This window comes from Impatiens glandulifera, chromosome 3 (assembly GCF_907164915.1).
Source record: "Impatiens glandulifera chromosome 3, dImpGla2.1, whole genome shotgun sequence".
Lineage (NCBI taxonomy): Eukaryota > Viridiplantae > Streptophyta > Magnoliopsida > Ericales > Balsaminaceae > Impatiens > Impatiens glandulifera.
In genome coordinates, this window is record NC_061864.1 from 13,056,793 (window position 1) to 13,070,438 (window position 13,646).

General features: G+C 27.2%; 1 protein-coding gene across 2 annotated transcripts; it reads left to right on the forward strand.

The window, feature by feature from the left end:
• Positions 1 to 548: 548 nt before the first annotated feature.
• Positions 549 to 2,810, forward strand: LOC124932098. Of its 2 annotated transcripts, XM_047472704.1 has the most exons (4): positions 554 to 701; positions 811 to 1,215; positions 1,474 to 1,560; positions 1,644 to 2,810. In XM_047472704.1, exons 2-4 carry the CDS (start codon positions 886 to 888, stop codon positions 2,649 to 2,651), a joined length of 1,425 nt encoding a protein of 474 aa, XP_047328660.1. In that variant the 5' UTR covers positions 554 to 701; positions 811 to 885; the 3' UTR covers positions 2,652 to 2,810. The 2 variants fall into 2 exon arrangements, with proteins under 2 accessions (XP_047328659.1, XP_047328660.1); XM_047472703.1 differs by having other exon boundaries at positions 549 to 1,215.
• The last annotated feature ends 10,836 nt before the right edge of the window (positions 2,811 to 13,646 follow it).

The window sequence follows — 13,646 nt, forward strand, 5'->3', positions numbered from 1 at the left end:
TTGAATATGGGCAAAAGATTTGTTGGACAATGTGCAAGAGACATAAATATATATATATATATATATATATATATATATATATATATATATATATATATATATATATATATATATATATATATATATATATATATATATATATATATATATATATATATATATATATATATATATATATATGGAAAATGTCTATGTTCAAGAGAAGAGATTTTTGTGACTATATTATTATTTTTTTTCCGTAAAAATGACCGGACACAAATGATTACGGAATATTCAAATTCGTGTTCTTATTTTCGTTCTAAAATTCAAATTCGTGCTTTTATTTTCGTTCCAAAATTCTTTCGTGTTTTTTTAAAATAATTTTATTAATACATAAAATGCGCCATTAATTGTTTTCAAATGAAAAAATAAAAAATAAAAAAAATGAAGGAAAGAGATGGTAGTTACAAATTTGTGTACGGCCATAGGTGGCAGCCAGTTATGATATGTACGGAGGAGTGGAAAGGTTTCTCGCCTTTATTGGGTTTTGTCTGATTTCTATCGCCCAAGTTCCAAATTCCATTTCTTCTTCTTCTCCTCTCTGTCTGAAGGAATCGCTTCTTAGGGTTTTTTTCTCTCTTATCTCCTAACTTATGTCATTTACCCATTCTCTATCAAATCCATCATTCAGCCGCACTGATCGATCGACTTCTTTTCCATCGGTTAGTTCATTCCTCAAATTCTATGTTCCATTTACTTTCTTTAGATTCTAAAGAAGTTGATAAATGATAAAACAGTAATCTTTTGGCTTCTTGTTATTCATTTCTTTAGTGGGTTTTCTGGGTTTAATCGGTGTTATAAACTCGGAGATAGAATAGAACGATAACTGTCTAATTGGGTATTTCTATGAAATCGGGAGCGCCTGCACTTGAAATGGGCGATGATGAGGGTTTGGGGGAGGCCGGAGACCCTTGCATTTACGGCGGCGCCATCGGTACCGATTGGATATTGGAAATTCTGGATAAGTTGAACAGAGATGAGGATGTTATCTCGGGGGAGGAGGAAGTTACTGCTGTGAACCCTAAACCAAATCAGTTGGAAGAAGAAGCAAATGATGATGATGATGATGATTGCATCATTTTGGATGGCGACCCGGAAAAGCTGACTCCGGCGGAAACTGTTTCTACCGGCGACGGTAACTCGGATGAATTGGAAGTCATTGGAACCAAAGGAGAGGTATTTGAAATATACTCTGATCTTCTTTACATAAGCCTTCAGAGGCACATCTTCTTCATTGATCATCTTAAACTGTCTGTTTTACATTGTGATCGCTTCTTCTTACTCTCTGAATATATGAATTCACTCGTTTCAGAACAATTTAGTTCTTTTTTTTTGTCCTGCTGAACATAAGCAAAAGAGACATAAGTCTTAACTCATCAATTTGCTTCAATCTATTCTCTACCATTGTTGACTGCTTACATTTCTTTATCACAGATTGCTTGCAGAGACTTTCCTCATTCTCGTCACCTTTGTGCTAACTATATATTTACCTCCACCCCACATGAGAACTACTGTCATCTGGTAAGATAGATCATATTTCTTAGCTGTCTGACTGACTGATATCAACCCATCATATGTAATTATTACTTTTTGGTTTGAATCAGTGTCACTGTTATGTCTGCGACTCACCTGCACCATGTATTCATTGGGGTACTGGGATGTTAGTTCTCGACCATTGTCATGCCACAGACAAAGATGATTACTGGGTAAGAGAAAGGAAGATACTAAAGAAGGGAGATTATAAAGAAACTACCACATCTTCAATACTTGCTGATACTAATATTCATCCCCCGATAAACCCTAACCGAGCTTCACAAGTTTCTAGGGTGTTGGTTCAGCCACAACCTAACCGGGATCTACAAACTTCTAGATTGGTGTTGCAGCAGGCTCATCATCACTTGGCTATTCAGAATCAAGTTGGGCGAATAATCCAACCCAATTTGCAGCATCAAAACAGACTGCATCAGGTTTATGGTGGCTGTTCGTTATTCAAGCGTTCAAGCAGGGCCGGTTTGCCCCTTAATCATCCATATTATGCCCATCAAAGCTACTCCCAGTTTCCATCTTCTATGGGAGCCAGTACTCAAATTTCCCAATCCTTCCAATATGGAGTGCCATCTTTTCCCATTACCAACCAGAACTATATTCGAATAACACCCCAATCCCAATTGAACACAGCAGCTGCATCTATATCCATAGCACAGCAAAGACTTTTGAACCAAAGAATGTCTTCTCCTCAACTGCTGGTTCCTTCTTTCCATCCAAGTATTGGGGACATGAGTTTCCGATATAGTCAAGATAACCGCCAGGTGATGAACAGATGGAATGGAAATGGTCTTGAAAATCATTCAGATTGTGAACCATCTAGTGCTCCTGCTGCTGCTGCTGCTGTTGGTCGGAGCAATCATCTGCTGCGATATGGATCAGATATCTATCAGCAAGTTGATCCCCAACTTGCAGCAACTGGAGTTAATCCGGACCCATTTGGGTATGAAATCGATCCTTGGACATTGCGCCAATCAGTTGCAACAACGACTGTTAATCCTGGTTTGAATGTTGGCTCATCAGCAGATCTTCCTTTTGGTACTACAGTTCGGTTTTCAGACATGTAAGTGTAGTTGGGTTGAGGGTAAGGAAGTAGTTTTTGGACTATAGTTGTCAGTTAATTAGAGTGACTAAAGCAGACAACAAAATGTTATAGCAACACTTGGAAAATATGACATATCTTTGTTCTTCCTCTGTACAGGTTATAGGGGCTTTATCTTGCTTTGTATTGTCTTCTTTGGCCTTGTTCTCTTTGGATTTAAAAAAAAATCCATCAAAAATCAATTTTCCAATCAATCACATCCACTCATTTTATCAACTAAAATACCTTCTATTTTAAATTATTATTTTACCAAAAATAATCACTACATCCTTAAAATTATCATCAATCATTTTTTTAAAAAATTCCAATATGAAAAGGCCAATCATTTTTTAAAAAATTCCAATCTGAACAAGGCCTTAATGTTATCTATATTTAGTTTGCTTTCTCTTTTCTATATTTATTCCATTTGGAAATTCATATAATATGGTTCTGAGTTCTGACTAAGGTTAGTTTCCAAGTTAATACAAAAATAGGTAGTTTCCAAAATTAATGATATAAATTAATTCATCATATTAATCAATCAAATATAGAATATTTTTATGGATTTGATTCATTTATTTTGCTTAATTTATCTTTTGATAAATTAATCAAGAAGATAGTCAAGGTATCAATCCAAAGGTTTAAATTGAATTGGAATCTAATATTTGTTTGAATAACAGCTCAGTTTTTGCAAATATATATACTCTCGAAAAAATAATATTCGATAAAATTATAACATCTAAATTCAAAGTGTTCGAATAACTAAAGTAATAATTTCGATAAATTTATTAAGTAATATAATTTTTTTTTGCGCATATAGGTCCCAATGGATATATAAATTAATAATATACTATTTTTTTTAATAATTCAGAGTGCCATAGTAAAATTTGAGTCTACCGTGTCTGTTTTGTATTAAAATTTATATCTATTTGAATCTCATCCCTCACTTTTTGTAAAGTTTTATGAAGTTTCATTGCTGCTCTAATTGCTTCTTTGCGAGAAACAGGCTTCAAAACACGACTATCATCATCATTGTCTTCATCTTAATTGTTTTCTCTAAGATCCTCAATGATTTCTTCATTAGTTAAAATCTCAAACGTGTCGTTTTCACCCGGATAATCCAAGAGTTGATTCAATTCATTGCATTACGATAGTGTAACTCTTTTATTGTTGACCCTAATTCCGTAATGCCTTCTTCCAAAGGCTATGAAACCACATTTTCTACCGAACGAAGTTTTCAATTGAAAACAATTTTCAATTGTGGTAATCTTAACGTCGTTCATCCAAGCTGAGATAGCAATGTTGATTGCATCTAGAACATTGATCTTCTCTAGATTTGTTTCTCCAGACTCAAAACTCTTTAGAATAGAACGACAAAATATGCGACGATAATGCATCTTAAATGCTCTTATAATTTCTGCATCACATGGCAGAATTTTTTAAGTTGTATTGGGTGGTAAGAAAAACAATTCAACATTTTGTAACATTTGAATTACCTTTGGATGAGTAGGACAATTATCAATAACCAATCAAACATTTCGTCCATCCATCTTTTTGTCGAACCATCGAACCTATTCTTCAAACAATACTCTAGTCATCAACGCTCGTTTATTGGCACAATATCGGCAATTTAAACTTTGTAAATTAACATTTTTAAAACAACGTGGTTTCGCAAACTTACCGATGATCCATAATGGCATTTTCTCTAGCCCATCTTCATTGCAACAAATGGCTACTGTCATTCTTTCTTTGTCCTTTTTTCTTCCCTCGAGTTGTTTTGTAGCCAATGAATGATCAGCTTGTAATCTATAAAACAACTCAGTTTTATCTATGTTGAAAACATCTTTCATGACAAACAACCATAGTTTCTCTCTTATTGTTGACAAGTTGCTATTCACATCTCCCATATTGACAGACCCGCTTTCACTAAAACGCCTAAAGGACTTGATACCATGCCGTGATTTAAACCTATCCATCCAACCAAGAGAGTAATCAAACTCTGGACCATTATCACCATACAATATTTTCATAAAATCTTTTGTCTTCTCTTGAATTAACTCTCCCAATATATTTACCCACTCTTGATGTTGAATAATTCATTCATACAAAGTCTTTTTTAAATTTTAAAATTCAACCAAATTCAATAAAATTATATTTTATTATTATATATGTAAAATAATAAATTATTACTTTATCGATTAAATAATATTTCGATAATATAATATTTTTAACTTACCCAACGTTATTATTTTATAGAGAGTTTATTGTACTTTATAATAAAGTAGAGAGTTTACTGTATATTAATAAAGTGATATTTTTTATTAAAATAAAAAATATATATTAGTTTAGACCCTGACTTAAGAAGTAGCTTCAACATAGTTATAACATTTTTTGTGTAATTTTTTTCCATTTTTTTTGGATGAGCATCTCAACCTTAACGTAGTTCTGTCAATAGTAGATATCCACAACCTAAATAAACTTGTAGACAAAGCTTCAACAAGCTAGGTTGTTCTTCTTTTTCTAGATGTGCCTCTTCTTTCCTACAATTTAATTAATATGACAGTGATGAGTAGGATTTGAATTTTTAAGTATGGACCAACAAACCCATATGGAATTTCATGAATAACAGGAATTCTTCACCTGAAATGGCAATGGTAATGGCAAGACCATAATTAGATATCCATTAATGGGACCCAAACACAAAAGATAAGGTCAACCTTCCATTATATTTATTATTGAATCAATTTAATTAAGTATATTTGTAATAAGTTTAATCCATTAGCTTAAACAAAACTACGTACCTTTAAAACCAAACTACAACAATTGACTTTTCAGGATGTTATTTTAAATTAAATATTTAGGATGAATACTATTTTGATTAAGATTAAACCACTAGGAGTTTAGGATAATTCAATGTCAAATGTCAAGAGTAAGTAGTGTCTAAAATACCAACTATCACAATTTAATTTCTACTAAGTAAGTTAAAGTTTAGAGTAGTGACTAGCTTAAATTCTAAATATAAAATAGTTTGATTAAGATTGAAAAATATCAATTAATAGTGTGCACTAACACTTAGTATAGTATACCAGATTTATCTTGATTAGTAATATTTCGCCAGAGTTAACTAACATTCTCACATTACTTTGTAATAATAATAAGGGCAAATTATCTATGCGGCCCTTTAATTACCCCGTTTCGCTCACTTTTAATTCTCAAATTAATTTTTGAAAAAAATCGTCCGTTTAACTTTTAAAAATATCACCGATGGCCCTTCCGTCAACTTTTTAATTAAACATAACGGCTTAAGCTTAGAATTTTTTTTATATATAGAAAAAATTACCTGGACGACCCTCTAATATATAATTATTAAATCTCTTATATATATTATTTATTTTTATTTATCTATCTATATATTTCTATATCTATAAAACAAAGTTTAAAAATAATTTATATATATTATCTTTAATCATTAATTATATATATATATAAATTTATATAATATATATTTTAAAAAATAATACGAGGGTTAAAAGTAATGGTAACCTTCCAACTACTCAATTAATTTAAACCCTCAAATTATTTTTTAAAATATATATTATATAAATTAATAATTAAAAATAATATATATAAATTATATATATATATTATATAAATTATTTTAAAGTTTATTTTATATAGATATAAATAAAAATAAATAATATATATTATATAATTTTTTTTAATAATTATATAAATATAAAATTTAATAATATATATATATAATATTATATATAAACGATTTAATAATTAAAGTATAAAAAATAAGAATAAAGATAATAGAGCAAATTATCTGAGCGGCCCTTTAATTACTCTGGTCGTTCACTTTTAGCCCTCAAATTATTTTTTAAAACAAATCGCCCTTCAACTTTTAAAAATGTTACTAATGGTCATTCCGTCAACTTTTTGTTAATTATAACGGCTTAAGCTTAAAATAGTTTTATATATATATATATATATATATATATATATATATATTATCATTAATCATTATTTTTTATATAATTATTAAATATATATATATATATATTATCATTAATTTTTATATAATAATATAATTATTAAATCTCTTTCATATATAGATAAAATATATATATATATATGAAAGAGATTTTTAATCATTAATTTATATATAAATATATATATATATATATATATATATATAATATTTTAAAAAATAATTTTAAGACTAAAAGTAAAGGTGACCTTCCAACTACTCAATTACTTTTAACAATTATATAAATATATATATATATATAATCGATTTAATAATTATATATATATATAAAATAATGATCGAAGATAATATATAAAAAATAATATTTTAAGCTTTAACCGTTATGTTTAACCAAGAAGTTGACGGAAGGACCATTAGTGACATTTTTAAAAGTTTAAGGGGCGATTTGTTTTAAAAAATAATTAAAGGGATAAAAGTAAGCGATCAGAGTAATTAAAGGGCCGCCCAGGTAATTTGCCCAAAATAATATATAAAAAAATTATTTTAAGTTTAAGACGTTATGTTTAACCAAAAAGTTGACGGAATTTGGTGACATTTCTAAAAGTTGAAAGGGCGATTTATTTCAAAATTTAATTTGAGGGCTAAAAGTGAACGATCGGAGTAATTAGAGTATCGCTCAAATAATTTTCCCCTAACAATAATAAAAAATAACCTAGAAGGAAACCATCTATTTACACATTTTAGTTTGCATCTTCTTTATGGAAATGGTTGTTTAATAAGCACAATATTTTAAGAGTTATCTTATGCAGACTTTAATAAAACGATAGATATAGGATTTTAGAGAAGTTTTGTGCCTCACCCATAAACTGAAAAGCTTCTCTTTGTGGGACTACTCAATTATAATTACCTTTTATTATTTTTTTGGTGACAACAATATTTATAATTGGTGAGCTTTTAACTACAGTTTTTATGGTAATTAATGTGAAAAAAAGTATTTGCTTAGTGGTGACAACAATATTTATAGTTATTTGGAATTAATATTAAATATGAGATTTTTTCAAATAAACCTTACTTATTTTGCTCAACATGTATATTGTAATACATGGGAGACTAATGGCTTAAAACAGATTTTGTAAAGGGCGAATTAATGGCCACATGCAACTGCACTATTTTTCTGTATGTGTGTGGGTGAGAGAAAGAGGGGAATTGAAAAACATCTCAACTGTTTTACCGACCAAATGCGACCGTTGGGAGATGGGTTGTGTTTCTTAGTGAAATAATAATATATACAATATCATAAATATATATACAATTAATTATGAAGAGATAAATAACACTCAGATACTATCACATTCAAAGCTGCCACAATTATTTTATTATTATTTACCCTCATTATTACTTAATTAATGTCTTCCATTATTGGATATGAAGTACCACTCCTATATATATATATATATATATATATATATATAGTTTTAAAATATTTTTGAGAAGTAAATTTCTTTTTATTGAACCATTATTTATTTTCATGACAAGAATGTTGTTTGTTATGTTCTTTTTTTACTTTTAAAGATAGTTCTTTCATAATAATGGTTTCTATTTTGTTTAAAAAAAATAATATAATATAATATAATATAAGAGTGGTTTAAGTTTAACAATACAAATATTATAAAGATATATACAATGGTAGAAAAAATGATTGCAACTTAAATTATATAATTTAAAATAAAAAAATACAATTGTAAGAAAAATGATTGAAACTTGAATTATATAATTGAGTTTTTTCTTGTTGAAATTTTATCTATAATTTTTTTTTGTATAGTGTTAACCATTTTTATTTGTAATGTAATTAACTAATATTTTTTTACATTTTTAAATATTAATTAAATAAATGTATCACTGATACTTCAAAATTAACGTACTCATGACGATCGAGACGGGCAAAAATTGCATTTACCATTAACTACCCGTTTTACTTCGGGAATTGTTTTACTAATATTTTTGCTCCGTTCAGTGTTAAGGAATCTCGTGGGAACACCATTTAATTAAATATTCTCTAAAATAAATATGTAATAAAATTATATAATCAAATTTTTTAATATGTTATATATTATATTATAATAAAAATTTATAAATTTTAAACCTTATAAAATATAAAGAATAAATTAATATATTTAATTATGTTTATATTATTCGGGGCAAAATAATGATGAGATCGGACAGAGTTGGGTCGGTGACATAAATATCATCCCGCTCCATCTTTGTTCAACTACCAACAAATAAAAAAAAACGTCTATAACAAAACAAATCGGATCGAAAACGGTTGGACGAGTTATAATTGTCATCCATATTTATTAAATAAAATTATAATAAATACTGCTTGTTGTATTATTGTTCTCAAAGACCTCAACTATTTTTATTTTGTACTCATGAGTTATTTGATCAATCATAATTCTATTTATGATAAATAGCTAGCTTTGAAATCACGGTTTTTTTCGGTTTAAATAGCTATCAAAGCGAAGAAAATATTTGATTATGCTTCCATATTTTTAAGTGTTTATTAAATTAGTTGTCCCAATTAAGAAATTATCATGACACTTCATGTAATAGAGTAAGGAACACTTGTCACAATTTGGTTTAATTAGTGGATTATCAACACGTTAATTAATAAGTAACTAGAGAAAAATATTTTATTTTTTTTTGGAAAACCTAGAGAGAAATATTGAATACACCTCAATCACATGTAATTAATTAATTAATTAGTTTATGGAATAATATTCTAATGGGTCATCAATCATATTATATTAATGTATTGATAATGTTTATTCATGAATTATTTAACTGGCGTGGGATTGCTAATAATAAGTTGTTAGTCATGTGTTTATAAAAGGATCATAATCAAATCGATGGGTGGCCCAATTTACTATATATAGATCAATAAAAATTGTATAATCAATCAATAAAGAGCTAATTTATTATTCATTTTATATATACTTAATGCTATTAATTCTTTCGTTATATATAATATATATATATATATATATATATATATATATATATATATATATATATATATATATATATATATATATATATTTAAATAATTTATTTAGTAGATGGATCATGATTCTTACATATATACCGATGATGAAGGAAATAAATACATACATATTTAAAGAGAATGTGAAGTGGGAGGAAAGAATGAATTGAATCGACATCAAGTTAATAAGAAAAGGTTTAGATAATTTATTAATTAATGAAATTAAGCAAAAAATAACCATATACCTAAAATGACTCCAATTAATAGACCCCAAAATATGGACACTCAATAAGAACACATCAATTGTCCATTTCAATGATAACAAAAACATACACATGCAAGATTAAAAAAGAAATACAAGATCATTAACATTTATATAATATCCCAAGTTAGGACTCATATAGGTGTATATTAAGAAATATAAAAGACGAGTTTGTAAAGCAATGTGATGGATCCATTAATTAAAAAAGTCACTCAAAAGGGTATATGAATATATGTCGAAAAAGCGATAAACAATGTGCATCTGTTCATTTTCTACATAGATATCATATAAGCAAGAAAAACAAATTAAGCAAGTTTGTGCATGCGAGAGTTGCTGAAAATGTGTTGAAAACTAGGTCAACAATTTCTTACTCGGCAAGAAAACACGATCCGAACATGAAAAAATCAGGTTTGGATTATATATTTTTGAGTTTGGGCCGAAATCAGATCGACCCGTTTAACTTAATTAATAAAAATGTCAAAATTGAATCGACCTAAAATGACTAAAAAAAGACTCGTTAACACGTGTGCAATTTTTTTTTTTTAGGGTTATCGTGTTTGACATGAAGCAAAATTTTTATAATTTCATTGTTCTTTTATATTTATGTCATTATAATATGAAATACAAATATGATTTATTTATATTAGGTTGAGTTCGAGTTGAGTGATCGGTTCAAGATTAGGTCAGTTAAAAATAAATAAATTTAGTTGAGATTAAAGATTTTGACACGAATTATTAAATATATTAAATAAATTTAGTTGAGATTAAAGATTTTGACACGAATTATTAAATATGTTAGATTCATATTGGTATTTTTTTAACCCGCTAAATTCGATCGGAATTCTCTCCCTATTAAAAAAGCGTGAAAGATCATGATGCTATTTGATAACTAATGTGTGTTTATTCCTTTTCTGCATTTAAATATCAGATAAGTTGGATAAGTGCACACACTTATCAATTGATATAATATCATCAACCTATTGCATATCCACATACTAATTATTACCATAGTATAATATATATATCATATTATTGTTATGTAATATTTATGTAATTTTTTTGAAAGGCGCCATAATTTCAAACTCTTGGAACTAATTTTATATTTTCATCCATTATTTATTACGTACAACTTTTGTGCCTAAAATATTTATGATATTGATATTCATATGTATTTCAAATTCATTTTCGATTTATATAGATAAGTAACATTTTTATTTTTATTTTTATTTGTGACAACTCTTTAGATTTGGACGAACATGCGTGTGTTGACTGTTTGTAATTAAGAATTAATTATAGAGCAAATAATAGGAGCATTAATTAAGTTATGTCCATGAACCTTAATTTCAAAAATGTTATATTTGTTAATTTCAACTTTGATGTTATTGATTGTGTCGATTTTTATGTCAGGTATATATATTTACATATTTATACTCGACTTGGTAGTTTGAGTATGACAATTCACAATCAACTCATGAAGAACAGATAACATTGGATCCAATTACAATCCAATTGATACTTTCTTGACATCATGAAATACTAATCATGTTGAGATAAAATCACTAACTAAAGAAATATTTAACAACTAATTTAGCAACAATAAAAAAGTCATTGGATTTTATTAATAATTGAACTCAACTAAGTGATTAAAATTTTAAAATTTAAAATAATATTTTTTCTATACAAATATTTTTAAATTTTATTTTATTTTAAGTTTTTGAGTCGAACTTGTATGTAATAGTCGAGTCAAACTCAAATTTATAAACTCGTTCGTGTTAGCTAGAACTCAAATTTATAAACCCGTTCACGTTGAGCTAATAAATATTTAATCAGCTAAGTTTTAGCTGATTTGAGCTTGGCTGTCCACTTTTAAATAGGAATATCAAGAATATTCTTTATATCTTAATTAATTAATTATTAATTGTAAATTTAACCGCTCCAAAAGAAAGTTATTTTATATATATTTTTCTATATATATAAAATGATACATGAGGAAGAGCATTTCGCTTTGATTTGCAAAGCATATTCATGATGATTCTAAATAAAAATATAAAAAGTTAACATTGAGAGCTTCCATGAAGCTTATAAAAGAAAGAAAAAAAAAGCATTAATTATGGCCTCAACTGATAATGTTAATAATAGTGATTTTATTCATTCTTTATTATATATGTTTTTTTAGTAAATTGGTCTTTCAATATTTTTGTGTTAATCTGCTAGAGTTTGTTTGATCTTGGGTTTTATTCAAAAAAATCTTGTTAAATAAGAAAATTGATGATTTACTTATAAATTATTAAAATGTCTTTTTTTAATTTAAAATTTAAATTTAATAAAAGTAAAGTAAAGATATTTTAGTGTTTTTATTAATAAATTATTTGATTTAATTATTAGCATGAAAGAGATGTGATAAAGAAATATTTTTAAAAATAGAAGTACTCAAAACTCAAATAAATCAACATCAAACCATCCCTTAGGGTTTGTTCCATATTTTGGTTATTTCACTGTTTTGTAAAAAAAATTGTTTGTTATTTGAGTTTTTAATTTGTTACTTTTTTAAAATTTAAATTTTAAATTTAAATTTTATAAAGATAAAATAAGAGAATTTTAGGCCTTGTTTGGATTGGAGTTTTTGAAAAAACTTAGAGAAGGAAAAAAATAATGATGGGTGATGATTTTAAGGAGGTGATGATTATTTTTGATAAAAATACTGAAAAAGTATTAATATATATGAATAAAATAAAAAATAATAATTTAAAATATAAGGTATTTTAGTATTTTGATTAATGAAATGTGTGATGTGATTGTTGAGGAGTGATTGATTGGAAAATTGATTTTGAATGAAACTTTTTAAAAATTCAAAGAGAACAAGGTCGACCTTAGTATTTGTTTGATAAAACGAGTAATTTGATGTTTAATAAAAAAAATATAAAAAATAGATAAAATTCAAAAAAAAAAAAATCTAAAAAAAACCATCAAATTAAGGAGAAATGAAAGAACTAAAAGTTGGGTCACATCTTAACTTTTATAGAGTGCAAAAATAAGTACAAGAATCAAAAAAGAAGGGAAGAAGTTGCCAAGAGGCAAGAGTCCGATTAGGGTAAAATAATTAGATAGAGAATTATAATAAAGTAGAGGAGGAGAAAAGTTATGGATACAAAAAGAAGAGAAAGATCCATTAGCCTCCAGAGAGGAGAAAGAAGGCTGGCAGTGGAGCACATTTATATATTCATTTGCAAATCCTAGCTGGTTTTATTGATTGATTGATTGATTCATAGTACTTTTGTTTATAACTTAAACTTGAACTTGAACAGCCAACACCATTTCACATCCATGCAACATTATATATGAATCTCTCTCATGAGAATAATTAATTAGCAATATGAATATTTGTTCTTCATTTTACCCTTAAAAAGAGGTCACTTTATTTCATATTACATATATAGATTAATCTTAATTGGGTTAAGTAGGAACTAATGAGTGAATAAGGTTTTTGAAATCTATAATATTTGGTAATTGATTTTGATTTCTATATCTGTCTTACTACTTTTAAGTACTCCAAATATTTGTAAATATATATGAATTGTTTTCCATGTAAGATTTGTGTTGTGTGTTTAAACGATTAGTCAAATTGCTACGAAGAGATTAATTGTTTTTTTATAGAAGTTTCAAGACATTAAAGACATGCAAAAGG

What these genes read in the sequence shown, in the direction of transcription:
- LOC124932098 (XM_047472703.1), top strand. Translation starts at nt 886, where the DNA reads ATGAAATCGGGAGCGCCTGCACTTGAAATGGGCGATGATGAGGGTTTG. An exon ending in TCATTGGAACCAAAGGAGAG is followed by an intron (nt 1,216 to 1,473) that starts GTATTTGAAATA and finishes TCTTTATCACAG; the next exon opens with ATTGCTTGCAGAGACTTTCC. An exon ending in ATGAGAACTACTGTCATCTG is followed by an intron (nt 1,561 to 1,643) that starts GTAAGATAGATC and finishes GGTTTGAATCAG; the next exon opens with TGTCACTGTTATGTCTGCGA.